Source organism: Choloepus didactylus, chromosome 9 (assembly GCF_015220235.1).
Source record: "Choloepus didactylus isolate mChoDid1 chromosome 9, mChoDid1.pri, whole genome shotgun sequence".
Classification (NCBI taxonomy): Eukaryota; Metazoa; Chordata; class Mammalia; order Pilosa; family Megalonychidae; genus Choloepus; species Choloepus didactylus.
The window spans coordinates 120110558-120128953 of record NC_051315.1 but is presented as its reverse complement, the minus strand read 5'-3'; the positions used below and the strand labels follow the sequence as shown (position 1 = coordinate 120128953).

Sequence of the window (18396 nt, the reverse complement as noted above, 5' to 3'; positions counted from 1 at the left end):
AGGTGGGAGGAAAGGAAGGAAAAAGAAGAAGGAAATGTGTACAGAGGTAAATACTTTATTGTTCTATGTGAATTATTCTGTCCTGTCCTGTCTTGTTTTATCCTACCCTCTCCTACCATATCCCAGTCTGCTTATATTTCAGAAAATACAATTTGACTCCTATGTCATACAAATCTGCATTGTAATATAGTATGTGATTCTACTGTGTTTTTTTCATCATGTAGCAAATGTATGAGTACACATTTCCTTGTGCTATTGCTTTAATATGTTTCTAAATTATGAGCTTACTTTTTGTTCTTCCAGTTACATATTTTTCTCATTACTTACTGGAAGTCCGGGAGGACCTGAAAATCCTGGTAATCCAGTTACTCCCTAAAGACATAAAAAAAGGGAAGGGGGATGAGAAAAACACTGTTTAAATGTTTAACACGTAAGATAAAATTATTTACCATTCCTAATAACCCCCTTCCGTAATTACAGTTGGGACTAGCCAAAAACGATTTGAAAAAACCAAAAAAGGTTTGACAAACCTTTGTAAATCTTACATTTGTATAACTTTTAAAAAGATAATTTTGTCTTTTGAGGGATAGATTTTAAAGGAATAATTTGCATGCAGTAAAGTGTGCCAATCTTAAGTGAAGAGCTTGGCGACTGTATTACCACCACCAAAACCAGATCTGGAACATCTCCACCACCCTAGAAGGTTCCCTCCTGCCCTTTCCTGGTCATTCAATACCTGCCCCCAACGTGGTAATCACCATTTTGGCTTCTAATATTACAGATTAGTTTTACCTGTTCTTGAACTTCATGTATGGAGTGATACACAAAGTACTCCTTTGTGACATTTGTATAACTTGATGATGCAGAGTTAATCTTTTTTAAATGAAGACGACTTGTCAACAATCAAGATGACTAGTTGGACTACTAACCCTTATACCTTTGGGACCAGTGAGTCCTTGAAGTCCTGGAGAGCCCTTGCATCCAAATGAAAAGAAAGAAAGAAAGAAAACACTATGAAAATTATTTAGCACTCACAAATCCATATATTAAAGGTCCCAGTCTCACTCCCCCCATACCTAGCTCTTTGTCTTGTGAGTTTTGCATTGAGAATACGGTTCAACTTCTGGCTTGTTTCTTTGGAGCTCAAATACTTATCAGAAAGGACAAACAAAATTCATTCAAGCCCTTGCTACTCAAAGTGGGGTTCTGGGACCTGCAATGTCTGCACAGCATCAGCTGGGAGCTTGTCAGAAATGCAGAATCTCAGGTTCTCCCCTACCTTCTCCCCCAGACCTACTGATTCAGAATCTGCATTTTAAACAAGATCCCTGGTGATTTGTGTGCATATTAACGTCTGGGAAGCACTACTGTAAAAGCCTCCCATTATCCAGACAGCTGCTGAGGTCTGATAAGGAAGAATGAAGAGATTACAATGGCAGGTGATAAGGGCAGCCAATATTTCTCTGCAACAGAAACACTTTATTAACAAAATGTGCCTGACATACACAAGTAAATAAATAGTGGTGTAAGGACTCCCTGAACCAGAGATAAATTTGCTTTGGGCTCATAATGAATACCTTTTTGAGGCCCTATTTCTTGAGGAATAACCTTAAATGGAGACCATTTTAACTAGGCCACTTGTGAAAGTTCTGTTTTCCAAAGGCTGATTTCAGCATTCCTGAGAGTTTCAGTGTGTTTTGGTATTTTTGATTATTTAAGAATAGAGTTGTTACAGAGTCTTCTGAGATTAGATTCGACTGTCAAGGCCATGGTCAGCCTGTCCTGGCTGAAGTGGAATTCCTGTACGCAGGACCTGTCACTGCTGGTTCCCCTTCTCTGCTATTTGTGTTTGCAGAAGGCAGAAGAGTGACTTGCAGGTCTTAATACCCCCTTGTAAATTTTCTCATGTACGAAAGAATTTAACATTAGAATAGGAAATTTATAAATCTGAAAAACCATTTTGACTGGATTTTAAGAAACTATAGTTGTCTGCCTTTGACCAAATATCCCTTAGTGGCAACATCTAAGTTATGCTTTAAAATATGAACTCCATGTCAACAGGGCACACAGCTTTCCTGATTTCACGGAGTACCTGCACATCACGTAACTCATTCTAGCATTATGTGTTTGCAGCTCTTATTTTAACGAATTACTGACATCTCTGAAGAAACGCTGAAGGGAAAGAAGCAGAGAGGAGTGGAGGGAGCACAGTGGGAAGGAAGAAGCTAGCATCCGGCTGGTTTAAGTCCAGGATTGAAATGGCAAATTCATTCTAACAGTGAATGGGAGAAAAATCTAAGACCAAATTCTGGAGGAAGGCAATGTTCAGATACAGCCCAGAATCTGAATGACTATTTGAAAATAAAGGATCAGAGGAAGGAGAAATGGCAAAAGAGAATGCATATGTAAATATGATAGAAATGGAAAGGGTAGGATCCCTGGAAACCAGCAAGCCTTGGCATCTTTATTGTGAATATAGTTTCTTTGGTTGCAGGAGTTTGATTCTGGAATCATATAAAACCGGGTTTGAACTCTGACTTTGCCACCTATTAGCTGTGTGACCCAGCATAAATTACTTGGGTGTTATGAAGTGTCAGTTACCTCATCCATAAAATGGAGATAAAAATGGAAGCTTGTCTGTGAGTCACCATAATCGTGGCTTATGGGATCAATGGAAAGAGTGAGTGAAGGCAGGGCAGGAGGAATAAATGATCCAGTGCCTGGCACAGGGAAACTATTCAATAAATACTGGCTTCTATTACATTTAAATGTTCTATACGCTATTCTAATAATACTCTAATATGTTATTTATGGAATTTTAAAAAGACTCTGCAGAGATCAGCTATGATTATCTTTCATAACTTTTGGTTAGTTCCTAGCTTGCTGGAGGCTGTAGTCTGGGAGTCAATGAGAAGAGCCTGGCCCTGGCTTAAGTCTAGCTAATGTCCACAGCAGGGAACAATCAGCAAATCTATGGGTTTTGCAGTTATTTAGTGAATCCTCTAGGGTATTTACTTAAATGAAGTCCTTTGCTGTATCACAGACATTAGGAAATAAAAATGCATGAGGAGTGAAGGCAGTAGGCTCTGGTCAGAACCTTAGGATCACTGAAGTTTAAGGCACCAATTGAGAAAGAGGAATCCACGAAGGAAGGGAAGGTTGGGGAAAGAGGAAGGGAATCAGGGAAAGGAGGATCCCAGAAACAGAGAATAGAGTGTTTCAAAGAGAAAAGAGTGGCCCACAGTTTGAAACAAAGCAGTGAGGTTTGGGTCAGATTAGGACACAAAAGTAGCCCTTGGCATTGGCCATTTGGAGGACAGGGGTGATCTTTGCAAGAGCATTTTCAAAGACCTGTGGGGAGGGAGGCTGAGGGTGGGAGCAGAAGGCAAATTACAGTTGACTGAGGAGTGAATAGTTGAGTGAGGAGACGAACTACAGGGAGCATGCCTTTACTGTTTGCATGTTTAAAGACAGGAAAGTTGGAATGTACCAAGAGAGTCAGAATGTACCACCAGACACTTTATGGAACGCGGTCCTTGTAGAAATCCCGATCATCAGGATTGAATGGGTGGATGAGTAAGTCTTGAATGGAAGAGTTCATCATTTCAATTAGAAGGAAAGAAGAGAGGGGCAGATGCAGTCTTATCAACTGTGTAGCTGTGGGAGGGGAGGGAGAGGAAGTTGAATGGGGGGCTTGAAGATAACGATTGATGGAATAGAATGCAGTTTTGAGGGCCCAGTTAAGACTGGAGACCATGAATTTGTCATGGTGTCCACTATTTGGCTAGGATGTGGAATTTTCTCCAGGTTCTCAACAACCCAGGTGGTGGCATAAAGAAAGTTGCAATGGATTGAGGATTTTCCAAGTTTACGGGAAATCAGACCTTGGGTCCACGTGGTCCAGGCAAGCCTTCGGGGCCTGGAAATCCTTTCTGGCCAGGAGAACCGGGAGGTCCAAGAAAGCCCTTCTCCCCCTGTTAAAACCAAAAAAGAAACACAGAACAAACACACCCATAATCATTGTGTTCTTTTCTTTAAAATTTAATGATATTTTGCATATTATTTTCTAGGATTGGAAAAAATAATTAGCACTCAGCAGTGAGTGTTACAGATAATAGGAAAGCCACCATCTGTCCGCATTTATCTATGGGCTTGAAAGTGCTAGCTGTTGAAACTTTACTTTTTCCCAAATGGCAATCTACACAGAGCAGAGATTAAAGAAGAGGGAATCAAGAATCGGAGGGCAAACCCAGTTAGAAAAATCAAGATTGGTGAGGTATGTGTGGTGGTGGTAGTGGGGATGGGGGAAGGCATAAAAATGTGCTTTGGAGTACACATAATTACTATGTAGCTTGAAGACAATAACACATGGATTATGAATTTTAGTCATTTCCTGATTACACAGGAATTAGTAATTCAATCTGCTATTTGTGTAGGAGATGTAGTAGGAATGTCAAGCAAGGCATCACCCAAGGTGTGAGGCAAATCATTTTTTCAGAAGGAAAAGTGAAAGTAAGAGTAAGTGAAAGTAACACAAGCCCAATGCTGGATGCGGTTCTGCCCATGACAAAACTTCCCGTGAATATTGGTCCTGGGATTACTCTTTAACAGGAAAGGTCACTGGTTGATTCAGGCAATGTAGATGCACAATTGGGAAATTAAATTAAAACATAAAAGATAAGTCAGCTATCTCACCTTGTGTGTGTGCAGACATACACATACACACAATAAGAGAAATAAAAGAATTTGCTAGAATTCTCTCATTACTCAGTTACCTTCACACATCTTTGACTAGTGTCTTGCAAATAGCAGGGATTCAATAAATGCTCTCGAAGGAAGAATGAATCACGTAGATAAAAGCATTTCTATATGGATTTGAGTATACTACCATCAGGGCTTCAGAAAAAAATAAAATCAAATTACATGTAAATCATAAAACATCTGAACTTAAGTATAACTATTAAAATTAGCATATAAATATATGTAAATTACTTTATTAAAGTGCTTAAAATGTATTCTTTTGAAAACATTTTTAGTAGACATCCTTCAATATTGTTAAAAAATTAATTAGCGTTTCTGAGGAACGGACTTTGTAAACAAAGAAAAAACTTTAGTTCTGCCACTGTCTTAATTATCACAAATTGCAAGTTAATGGAGCGAATTAATGAGATTTCGTGGCATCCTTTTTTCCCTTAAATTCTGTAAAGAGAGCTACTTCTACTTCCCTCTGCTAAATTTTGCCTCAACTAGCATGCTGCTGCAGAATGCGTCCACCAGGGGGAGATAGTGCACCAGTGTTACAGAACTTACGATTTGGCAGATGCTTGTTTTATGTCAAAGCAAGTGAATCAAGTTGTTTTCAGTTGTTCTCTCATGTTTAGCAACACAAGTAGTGTATATAGATAGAGGCATTCTCATAGACTTTTTTTTTTTTTATGCTAACTTGCTACTTAGTCTTTACAGGCCAAGAGAGTTAGAGTTTAACTGCCCGTATTTAGACAATAACTCTGAAGCTTCCTAGAGGGCACTTTTTTTAAAGGTTAATGTCTATATACAATTCCCTTAAAATTGGATTTGGTGAATGGAACAACACTCTATCGATAATTCTGCTACTGACGAAAGAAGAGTGTGAGTTACCTGATGAGCTCTAGAGTGAAAAGAAACTATTAAAATTTTGTTCTTACCGTCTCTCCTTTTGCCCCAAGGCAAAAGCACTGGCCTTTTTCTTTGCAGACACAGCCCTAGGAAGAGGGGAAGAGAAAGGGTTTTGTTTAAAAAGGCTTAATAAATCCCAACTGACGGATGAAAGCAAATGTATTTTTTCTGTTCTTAGAGCATTAACACTTCATTAGGAGTGAGGTGAGATTGTGACAATATATCAATAGAAATAGAGTAGAAAAGTGAGATTTTCCAGATGGGAGAATTGTCAGATGGGTGTACATGATTTCTTATGTATTTAGGAGTTTTAAGTAATTCATCTATGAAAAAGACAAAATGAGCTAGCCTTTACTCAGAATAATATATAGTTGAACCATGTGAACTTGCCATTATTGCAGGTATAAATCTGATGGCAATTTCTTATGTTCAACATAATGTACATGTGTGTGTGTGTGCGTGTGTGTGTTTATTGGCTATATCTTCTATGGCAGATTCTAAAGTGTTATTTTTCTGACTGAGAAAAGATGATCAACACCCATTATGTATCTTTCAAGAGAACAAACTAATCACTATGCTAATATCACAATGTTCTTTTTCATTAAAAAATCAACCAAAAATTTAGCCATGAGCAAAGGAACTCACACTTTCTAACTAGTCACTCTGATGCACTTACAACCCCAGTCTCACACGTATACACAAACCTTCTCTAAGAAAGTTCATTTTAAAATTTTATCTGCCAGTAAAGGAACAAGGAGAAAAATATTTTAAAATAGTGGGATTTAAATTTTGTTTTGAGACACTATACATCTTGTGGTTATATATTAATCTTTTCTTATTTTTTCTTCAGGTTAATATTAACTGAAAATTAATTTGCTTTCCCCAGAAAAAAATATTAACTGATAGCAGAAGCAAGGAAAGTCTGGGAGATGTACTGGTTGGCTGGTAGGGAAAAGAAAAATTCCCTCAAGTAACCCAAAATGGAGGAGGATTCCTATTTGTGCAGTCAAAATAAAAATATACAAACAAAATATCTTTAATTGAATATATTTCCTGAGCCCAGGGAAGTAGGTTTTGCTGTCATTCAAGGAAGGCATTTGCATAGAAATTTCCAGATCCTCATTATTGATCTTTATTACACTTATATACATCATGACATGTGAATGGAAAGTAATCATTTTAAAAGGAAAGTCTACATACTCCCAAAGAGTTTAATATTTGGCATTTTAGAAGACTAAAAATTTCCAAATTTCCTTCCAAATGTTTGAGGTCATTAAGTCATATCTTTGCATAGTTATTTTAACCTTTACTTTCTGGAATCTTTTCTTTTTGTGTTCTTTCAATTACATAGTTAAGTATACTGTGATGGTTGGGTTCATGTGTCAACTTGGCCAGGTGATAGTACCCAGCTGTCTGGTCAAGCAAGCACTGGCCTAACAATTGCTGCGAGGACGTTTGTGGCTGGTTAATAAACCAATAGTCTGGTTTATTAAATTATCAGTCAATTCGGTGACTGATGGCTCACCGAAGGGTGTGTCTTCCACAATGAGAGAATGCAACTGGCTGGATTTAATCCAATTAATCAGTTGAAGACTTTTAAGCAAGACAGATAGAGGACCTTCACTTCTTCTTCGGCTGCCCAGCAAAGAGTTTCCTGAGGAGTTCGTCAAAGTTGCCAGTTCGTTTCCTGAGGAGTTCATTGAACATGTTTGTCGAAGATCCCAGTTCATTTCCTGAGGAGATCGTCGAAGATGCCGGTTCGTTTCCTGAGTTCGTTGAACATCTTCATTGGAGTTGCCAGTTTGCTGCCTGCCCTACAGAATTTGGACTCATGCATCCCCACAGTTGCATGAGTCACTTTATTCCTAGATATCTCTCATTGATTCTGTTTCCCTAGAGAACCCTAACTAATACATATACTCTATAAAAGCAACAGTTTCCAAAGTGTGTGTGCCAGTTAGAATGTATTATGTCCCCCCAAATGCCATTATCTTTGATGTAATCTTGTGTGGGCAGATGTCATCAGTGTTGATTAGATTGTAATTCTTTGAGTGTTTCTTTGGAATGCGCCTCACCCAGCTGTGGGTGATGACTCTGATTGGATAATTTCCATGGAGGTGTTGCTCTGCCCTTTCGGGGTGGGTCTAAGTTGAGTCACTGGAGCCATATAAATGAGCTGACAGACAGAAGAACTCAGTGCAGCTGAGAGCGACATTTTGAAGAGGAGCTACAGCCAAGAGGGACACTTTGAAGAAAGCACAGGAGCTGCAGATGAGAGACAGTTTGAAGATGGCCGTTGGAAGCAGACTCTTGCTCTGGAGAAGCTGAAAGAGGACAAATATCCCAAGTGAAACTAAGAGTGACATTTTTGAGGAACTGCAGCCTAGAGAGTCCTGGGAGAAAGCCATTTTGAAACCAGAACTCCGGAGCAGACGCCAGCCACGTGCCTTCCCAGCTAACAGAGGTTTTCTGGACACCATTGGCCATCCTCCAGTGAAGGTACCCGATTGCTGATGTGTTACCTTGGATGCTTTATAGCCTTAAGACAGTAGCTATGTAACCAAATAAACCCCCTTTATAAAAGCCAATCTATTCCCGGTGTTTTGCATTCCGGCAGCATTAGCAAACTAGAACAGTGTGGTTCCCAGACTAACAGGTCAGGACCACCTGGAAACTTGCTAGAAATGCACATCCTCAGGCCCCAGCCCAGACCTACTGAATCAGGAACCCTGGGGTGGTGGGGCTCAGGCATCAGTGCTTTAACAAGCCCCCTGGGCATTTCTGATGCACTCGAGGTTGAGAACTGCTCTAAAAGAATACCAGAAACCCTGCTCTCTGTAGGGCAGAGCTGATTCTCTAAAGTTTCTGAACACTAGATTGAGACACTAATTTGCAAATGCATTTCTGTTCCTGATGTCTTTTTTTCTGTCATTCCTAGAAAGTAGCCAGACTTGTGTGCTCCCTTCCCTTGGGGATGCTTTTGTCACCAGGCTCAAAGCAAAAGTTGCGTGAAGCCAAGATTCCTTCCAGCCTTTGTTTCTGGAAATGTTGGATCATTATTCCCCAGAGTAGAGGCGACCCACGTGCTGCTCCCATACACAGCATCTCAGGGAGGCAGCAGGACATCGGAAAGGAAAGCCTGAGGGAACCAGATTCTAGGCAGGAAGTTCTGGACCTGGTAAAGATTGGGTGCTTCAGCTTACATGAAGATAGGGGACTCTGGTGTCCAAATGGACAATGAGCTTCTCTGGCTCTTCTACCTCCCAGACACAACATGACACCTAGATTTTGTACAACTCTAGGCTAGAGGCAGGAGGAGGAACGTGAGCTTCTTGTAACTCCTGAGAAGGTGTGTAGGGGGCACAGGGGTGGCTTAATTTTATTTCTTGGAGTAAGAGTCATTTCTCTAGACAATACTGGAAATCTTTCTATCTTAGCTTGGTCAAATAAGTGTTTGCTGAACTCCTCCAAACAAATTAGGTCCCCCTTTCAACACACTTCCATGGAAACATCCAGTTCTCTTTCGTAAGTCATTACACTTGAGGTTATATGTTTGTCTGTTTTTCCTGATAACTGCAAGACACAGGAGAGAAGGAACTGTATGGTCCAGCTCACACCTGTTGCCCCCGGCACATAATATATCCTGAAAGAATGTTTGTGGATTGATTGAATGAATCAATGAATGGATGGAGAGCTGGTAATTTGTTTATATCCAATTTGGACCTGGAATGTTGAGGCTTATGTATTATATGGTTATTATTGGGCTGCCATGCCTAAGCTGCTTTGTATATGTATTAAATATGAACAACTGGGATTGAAATGGTAAAGAATAAAGCTAGAAGTTCTGGCTATATTAACATATGCATGCCCAATAATTTTTTGGAAAAATTTTAAACCCTTAGGAGTGCTGTAAAACAGTACAATGAACCCTTATCGATCCTCTCTTCTAGGTTTCCCAACAGTCATGTTGTCCCAACCACTCTCTCTTTCTCTCTCTACACCCAAACACATCCACATACATTTACTTTGTCAAACCATTCAAAAGTAGACTGTACACACCATGACACTTTACTGCAAATACTTCTCCATGTATCTCCCCCAAACTAGGGTATTTTCTTACCCAATCACAACATCATTCCCAAACCTAAGAAAATCAACATTAATAAATAACTTTGGGTTACCAGTTTCTTCAGTAAGAAGCCCAGCCTTATTCAAGACCATTCAGAACCATAAAAAAAATGAAAAGTTAGTTTTCAGCAATAAAAGGAAAGCATTTTGTACCAGATTCAATCAATGCCTTCAACTGCGATCAATATGTGAAGTCTGATTTCAACAAATGGCTGTCACAGAGAATTACAGCGCTTGCTTCAGGAGTCCTCAGGACCCAGAGGGGTGCTGTCTGTCCAGCGGTTGGTGGGGAGCTCTGTGCGGGGGTGCTTGTTCTGGTGAATCCCCCTGGCTAAGGCCTGACTTCCTGCCACAGTCTGCAGAGACTTTGCTTCCACTTTGTTGTCTTCAAAACCAGTTTCCGATATTTTTCCATTATAGTCCCTCATTTTGGGGACTGAAACTTTAGGGGTAAAATATTTAGGTTTTGTCCATTTATATTTGGTTTAATTGTTTTCACATTAGGGTAGAAGTCCTATTTAATGGTTTAGAATCAGCTGGTTGGTTAATTGAAAAAGTTGGTTGAAGCAAGAATCAAAACCAAAGAGATAAATAAACAGATACATAAACACTTTAGATACCTTATTTTAACTTAAAACATAAAGGTACACTCATTTTTTAATCTTGTGAAACAGGGTCTGGGTCTTTGTAGGGATCCATGTCTGCTGCTTAGAGTGCTAAGACTTCATTTTTGTTGAACCGCACTCCAATTTCTAGTTTTGGTTTCTTCGAAACAGGCTGTTGTGGTTTGAAGGTGTGTGTACCCCAGAGAAACATGTTCTTAAATTTAACCCATTCCTGCGGGACACTGATTACGTGCTTCAACTTGGCGGGCCTGGGCTGGGGGACCTGATCAGCCCCTGGGGAGGGTGGTGGGCACGGGCGACAGCGCCCTCCGCAGCCCCCCGGGCCTGGGAAAGTAAGGCCGAAGGCAGGCCCCATTTCCTCACCCAAAATACCACTGTTAGGGGAGGCTTGCCGAAGGGAACCGCCTTTTCCCCACCCCCTTATCTTGCCCGGACACTCCCCGTTGCCAGTGCAACTCCCATCACCACCAGTGCGCATACATTGTTGCCAGACACCGTTACCGGAACAACTCTCGCCCCTTTTCAATCAACCTCCGCGCCCTCTCAGAACCAATCCAAGCCTTTAACCTCTACAGCTACCCCGCCCTCTAAACGCCCAATATAAGCTTGTACTCTCCCCTAATAAACTCTCTTAATTTCTTCACCCTAAAAAGAACCGTGTCCCGCCTATTCCTTTCTCGCTGCCCTCCGTACTTTGCACGCCACCCCGCCGGGGACCTGGCCAAGTCCCCCGCCTCGCCTTCGCCTCCGGGAAAGAGCCCCCGCCGCCGGTACCCTCCGAGCAATCCTGGGAGCCTAGGATTTAACAACCGGCCGCCACCCCCCCCCCAGACGAATCAACTGCGACCGCACATTCCTGTGGGTGTGAACCCCTTGTAAGTAAGAGCTTTTGCTGAGTCACTTCAGTTAAGGTGTGGCCCACCTCAATCAGGTCCTTTTGCTGGAGTCCTTGATAAGCAGAATGAAATTCAGACACACAGAGAGAAGGCATGGAAAGCAAGAAGCTGAAGGTCAGTGGAACCCAAAAGAAAAGGGAGAGGCCAGGAGAGGCCGCCTTGTGCTCTGCCACAGGACAGAGGAGCCCAGGATCACTGGCAGCCAGGAAGAAAGCATTGCCTTGATGACACCTTGACTTGGACTTTCTTTTAGCCTCAAAATTGTAAGCTAATAAATTCCCAATGTTTAACCCAACCCCTCTCATGGAGTTTACCTGAACAGCCTAGGAAATTAAAACAAAGGCCAAGGACTTAATGACATTCCAAGGAGCAATTTGAGTAGAGTCTTTGTAGATTTTGATAATTTTTTCTCTACCTTTCTAGTGTTATCTCAGCCACATCTAACTGAATTGCAGTTTTCCATCAGTTTATCCATTTTTCCAACCTAGTATTCACAGAAACAAATCTTTCTTTTCTGCATTCATATTTAATCAATTTGTGCATTTAATGTTTAATTAATTAGTTTGTGACAATAATAAGTGCAACTGGCAGAACTTGGCGTAGAAACAACGAACTTGTGGCAGTCCTAAAACTCCACTGGAGCGGCAGGTGTGCGTTAGGGAGCAAAACTTCTGTGTCTCAGTGGGCAGAGGGCAGCAATTGATATAGTAGATACTGGGTCAGTCCAGGGTTCAGCCAAATGGAGACTCCCTGAGAGAGGATGTACTGTGCTATCTCTTCATACATGTCCACCCATATCTTCCGTGTGCACACGGTCTGTCCCAGTTGACAGGCTCCGGAGACCAGGTCTGTGGCGAGTTTAGATGCACAGGTTAGCAGAACAGCTCCAAAGCTGTCCCAGCTTTAATTTTCAGTTAAACTGGCACGGCGTGGCCTGCCTCTACATCTGCACAATCAGCTGATGAGGACTTTAGGGTATGCGACAACTTTGCTGACATGCAGATACTCCCCCAGATGGAGCAGACTCAACATTATCCTCAGGGCAGTTCTCTGGCAGTTGTTCAGCTGCTGCTCTAGAAACAAACGCTGCTCTGTGACAATGCAGGGAGCCCAGCCGAGCCCACGTGCAATAAGGCACTTTGTTGTTTTTGCATGGTGATGACAGAAGTCCAAGGCCCAAGAGAGTCATTTCTCTTAATTATGTTGCTTTTCCTGAAATGTATTTTTAAATTTGCAAGTATGCCTCAACAATTCAATGAATCAAATAGATTACTTGACTGAGAAAGTTACAGTAGCCATATTTTCATTTTCATTGATTTTGAGCCACTATGTTGGACCCACTTTAGAAACACCACGATCACATGAATGGTTATAACACATTAAAAATTACTAGTCAAGTGCTAAATCTTTTAAAACCCAGTATGGCCAAATGTTACTAACTATTAAGAAAGCATAACTGATGGATATTTCTTAAGCAAAATTTTATGATTTTTCCTCTTCCGACAATAAAGTACCTTGCAGTTTCCTTATATCTTAGTGGAGTAAGAAATCATTTGTCAGGAGCAGAAAGCTCTGAATAATGATTTTATGGCTTTTTGCTCTCTGCTAACCATTAACACATTGGGAAGTGATCCAAGATTACATGACGTTTTAGTACTTTTGAATATTAAATAGTTTGACTTGTGAGATTCATTCTTTTAACAGTCACATTCATTTTTTAATGGCCTCACTTAGAATGCAAAATAAGCTTTGATAGTAGAGACCATGAAAGGTTTAGCAGTGATGTGGTAGAGAATCCAAGCAATTGGGCCTTAAGCCAGATGGATGTAGGATCTACTCCCAGCTTTGCCAGCTATCGACTGGAAAATCACTTTGGACAAATCACTTAATTGTTTGAAGGTTCGATAACATCATCATTAGAAGGCAGATGTTAAGATCTATGGTGCAGGGTCTCTGTGGGGAGCACTGGAGACACTGAGAGTAGGGAACCTACAGAAAACCACACGTTCAGAGAACAGAGGCTGCCTCTGCTTTCCTGCCACCAGACCTCATGGGAAAGAGCAGCCAGCTACTGTCGTGGAGCCGTGTTCCAGCCAGTCCAAACTAGCTGCCTTCTTCCCAGGCCTTTCGTGAAATCACTTGTCTGGTGTCAAAGAACTGGCCCTGATTTTAAGAGCCATGGTAAGAGAGACTGGAAATACTTTTTGTTAAACTACAAATGAATCAACTAGTATTTATTAATAGTATTCCTAGAGTATGCTAAGTATACTATTTGATAAACCAAATTTAGTTGTATGTAAGTGCAAACACACACTGTTTTTTAGGGGGTTGGGTGTACAATAAAATATCGGTCCGAAACTCCAGTGACACTTGAGGTTTAAAATGAAAAGTGCCAGACTCAGTAACAAGTAACATGCAACAAGCTTATCTGGGAATGCTCATCTCTTTGTCTCAACTCTTGTAGTAGCCATGCCCGTGGCCTTCTGTTCGGGGCAGAATGGCCATAGGGGTTGTGCTAGTTTGGATATATTATGTCCAGCCAAAAGCCATATTCTTTGATGCAATCTTGTGGGGGCAGATGTATTAGTGTTGATTAGATTCGAATCCTTTGATTGAGTGTTTCCATGGAGATGTGACTCAATCAACTGTGAGTGAAACGTTTGATTGGATAATTTCCATGGAGGTGTTACCCTGCCCATTCAGGGTGGGTGTTAACTGAATCACTGGAGTCATATAAAGGAGTTCACAGACAGAGGGAACTCAGAGCAACTGAGAGGGACATTTTGAAGAGCAGCTTCAGTTAAGAGAGGAAAAAATGCCCCAAGAGCAACATATTGGAGAACGCCATTTTGAAATGCAACCTGGGAGCAAGCAGAAGCCAGCCATGTGCCTTCCCAGCTAACAGAGGTTTTCCAGATGCCAATGGCCTTTCTCTAATGAAGATAACCCTTTGTTGATGCCTTACCTTGGACACTTTATGGCCTTAAGACTGTAACTTTGCAACCAAATAACCCCCCTTTATAAAAGCCAATCCATTTCTGGTGTTTTACAAAATGGCAGCATAAAAAAACCAGAACAGGGGTTAAGGGCACAAGTTGCAGAGCTGAATTTCCAGGCTCTGAACCCCAGCTCTGCCATGTACTGGGTAGCTGTGGGTGATCTTTCTGTGACTCAGTTTCCACATCTGTAAAAGGGAGTCAAATGAGTTAACACAGGTAAAGGTAAAGCACTTAGTGCCCAGGATGCTTACTGTCACAGCAACACAGGCTGTTACTAATTTATTAACTTAATATCGTTCCTTAAATGCTTATGAGTTGTGGGCTTAGTATATTCACTAAACTGCAAGTAGGAACTACATCTCAGGATTCTTTCTATCCCCCCTGCCTGGCAGGCAATAAAATATTTTTCTTTTACTCTTAATAATAGAGGATCTTCTTAGGCACATATATTTTTATTGTTCATGAATGGGCCTGGAAATAATTTTCAAATGCACTCAGATATTTCCTCTTTCTACTCTCAAAACAATGTGCCCTGCTTAATGCATATTCTCTTGAAACAGAAGTTGCCTTCCCTGCTTGCTGTCCTATCTCTTCTCCCCCACCCAGCCAAACTCTAGTCTAGCATAAGGGGAAGTTGGCAGTGCTCAGAGCTGGTTAACACTCTACTGAGCAGGGCTGTTGACTCTGCAGTGTGATTATTGAACCTGCCAGGCCCTCTGCCCAGCCAATAGCCTGAGGCCAAAGTTTCTGTGTGTGAAAAGAAGAGCTGACCAAGTACTGCCCCAAGCATGCCAGACTCAGTGAACTGCTCTTCTCAAATTCCTGACCGGGGGACACCGAGTCTGCCTCAAACCACTGCCCGTGGGTCTCAGCAAGGACCCCCTCCAGGAAAGGAGGGTGGCATCCATGAACTGCTTTCCGCAGTGCACCCTTCTTCCCATCCAGAAGCTTCCCTCCACACTTGATGTCACAGGATTCTCACTGTAACTGCCACTGCCTATCCTTCAGCAAATGCCCACAAAGACATCACTAGTCTAGACATCCAAACCAGCCACCTGCTTTTGATTTTCTGGATGACAGCAAGCAGACAAATTCCAGGCTTGGACAAAGAACACGGCCATCAGAGGTTTTTGGTATATTTGGAAAAAAACAACAAGGCAAGAAAGTTTTGCCTGTCTCTTGTTACTCAGTGAGCAATAGTTCTACCTATAATCATTGACACCAGGTGCTATCATTTTTTCTTGCCCTGCAAAGTCTGGAGTCCAGAAGGACTAAGAGGCCTATGGTAGTCGTGTAAGATTAACAGACTCCGCAGGCCCCCCTGATAAGGATGCTGGTGGAGGAAATGAACACCCATCAGTTCTATGATAATATCAGCAGTTAACATTTTTTGAACCCTGTCTGCACCTGAGTAAAGCGGTCAGCACTCTCAGCCTTGCACAGCATCTCATTTAAATCTTGTAACTCCATCGGAGGGATGAGGAAACTGTGATATTGAAAGTCTAGAGGCAGTGAGGAATGGAACTGAGGCAGTGACCCCAGAGCCATATTCGCAACCACTGTGCAATGCGTCACCAACACAGGTTCCGGGGGCCATGGGGCATGGGGGAGGGGGAGGCACGGGGCTCTGCCCTCTGCCTGTTACTGTAAAATCCCAGCGATAAGCACGACATGGGAGTTCAGGAAATTAGCCGTAGAAATCAGGGGTTGGCAAACTGCAGCCCAGGGGCCAAATCCACCTGTCACCTGTTTTTTGAGCTAAGGATGTTTTCAAATGGTTGGGAATAAAAATCAAAAGAAAAGAATATTTAGTTAACACGTGAAAAATACATGAGCTTCAAATTTCAGTGTCCCATAAGGAAAGTTCTGTATTTTGTCAATAAAAAAAATTTGAGGCAATTTGTCTTCTCTCTCATTATGTATGTAGCTACTTGAGTGCAAGTCATGGCCTGCAAAGACCCAAAACATTTACTATCTGACCCTTTCAGAAAAGCGCTGGTGTAAGTTATCTTGATTACATTTTTTCTGTGATTCTAGAAGAGTTGTATTAAAAATATTAAGATGGAAACTGAGGAAAAAAAAAAAAAAGGTCAGCTCTAGCCCCTCCGAATGCCAGACTGGAATCACCCCCTTCCTTCCATCTCTCCCCTATTTCTCTCCTCTCCTCACCTCAGCACTTCAGTACAAAAGGGGGGCATAAATAATGCAATTTTGGGGATTGACAAAAACCATCAGAGCACCTAGTCCAGAAGCTCCTAATATTTTGAATGAATTTCACAGAACAGCAAAACAAAAAAATTAAAAAATAGAGATGAGCTTCATACAGGATTGTCCTATTTATATTTTGCTTCATAAGGGCAATGACCACTTATGAATATAAATATAAACAAACCCACCTATCCAATCAGCCCCTGCCCTCCCACCAACAGCAAACCCATCATCTTCTATCATCATCATTCTGTAAAATAATTAAAACACCAAAAGAGAAGCAAGTAAAAGTTCACAGAATAAGTGAAACTCTTTTCAAATGGAAATCAATAGCTTTTATTTCAGAAAAAATTCTCCACACTGATCTTATGTTTCACATTTGTCATGATCTAGTGAAGGCCCCCAACACAGGAATGAATTTGGGGAGCACTAATCCAGCCCACAGCTGCCTCCTCCCTCCATCCACAGCCTTTTGTTGTCAGCCATTATTTTTCTCATAATCTATCATCCAGGGTTTCCTCTTTGAAAGCTGGAAGCCAGCTAATCTCATGCAGTAGCAAATGCTACTGAGTTAATTTTAAAAGTCTTGTCCTGTAACTGGCTTATTTTTCAGGAACCAAGGCCTCAACACAAAAACGAACTGCCACAAAGACCGCACGTGGCATTTACCTCCAGCAGTCCTGGTCCAGGTGACGAGGAACTGAGGCCTCTGCCAACAGTCATGGGCTGAAGCCACCTTGGACGTCACCCTCAGGAGGACGCAGCCTGAGCCAACAGCTCGTTTCAACCTCACGAAAGGCCCTGAGCTACACCCACCCAGCTAAGCAGCAGTCAGATTCCTGACCTTCAGATACCGTGAGCTAATGTTTGCTGTTTCAAGCTGCTACATTTGGGGGTAATTTGTCATGCAACAATAATAACTAATATTGGGACCCAGCAAAACCTAAAAGTTGGATGGTGTCTTAGTTTCTTATGGCCGTCATAACAGAGCACCATGAACTGGGTGGCTTAAGACAACACAGATTTATTGTCGCCCAGTCCTGGGGGCCAGGAGTCTGAAATCCAAGTGTGGGCAGGGCCCTGCTCCAGGGAAGTCTGTGGGGAGGAAAACGTTCTGTGCCTCTCTCCTGGCTTCTGGTGGTGACTTGTCAGCAGTCCGCGGTGTTCTCTGTCTCAGTCGTCACATAGCATTCGCCCCTCTGTCTGTCCAAATGTCCTCTTATACGGACAACTGTCATATTGGATTGAGGTAGCACCCTCCTCTGTTTTGACCTCATTTTAACTGCCCAATTTCATTTTCAAATAGGTTCATGCTCTGAGGCACTGTACTTGGGATGGGAACTTCAACATATCTTTTAGGGAGACCCAATTCAACGCATAACAGATGGAAATGGTGAAAGATAAACTGAGGGACTATTCTCAGAAAAATAGGACAAAAGGGAAAAGAGGTAAACAATAGGAAAAAAGCTCAGATGATCCGAGGATCCATCCAGGATATTCTGCGTCAGAGCAATAGGAATTTCAGAAAGATGAGAGAGAAAATGGAGATTAAGAAATTATCAAAGCAATAATACAAGAAACAATTTTTCTGAACTGAAGGAAGTAAGTTTTTGGATTGATAGGGCCCACCCACATGCTCTTCTCCCCACAAACCTATACAACCAAAGCAAATTATGCTAACGTTTCAGAACACTGGGGCCGAAGAGAAGATTCTAGAAATAAATGACACACAGTTGCATACAATGGCCTTGGAATCAGAATGGCATTGGATGTGTCAACATCAATACCACAAGCTAGACAGGGAAAGTGGCCTTCAATATTTGGAGGGAAATTGATTTTCAATCCAGACTTTATACTCAGCCAAACAATACATCCACTTTAAGG

At 41.7% G+C, this 18396-nt stretch overlaps 1 protein-coding gene across 4 annotated transcripts in view; it reads right to left on the bottom strand.

Moving 5' to 3' along the window:
• COL4A3 (collagen type IV alpha 3 chain) overlaps positions 1 to 18396 on the bottom strand; it is a 151526-nt gene that overhangs the window by 71406 nt on the left and 61724 nt on the right. For 3 of the 4 annotated variants that reach the window (XM_037848460.1, XM_037848458.1, XM_037848461.1), the window contains exons 2-5: positions 5685 to 5741; positions 3885 to 3974; positions 930 to 974; positions 328 to 372 (exon numbers count right to left, since the gene is read on the bottom strand). In XM_037848460.1, coding sequence (XP_037704388.1) covers positions 328 to 372; positions 930 to 974; positions 3885 to 3974; positions 5685 to 5741 — 237 coding nt within the window. Of the gene's footprint in view, positions 1 to 327; positions 373 to 792; positions 903 to 929; positions 975 to 3884; positions 3975 to 5684; positions 5742 to 18396 lie in introns of those variants that run through there. The other variant, XM_037848463.1, reaches the window with a different exon arrangement.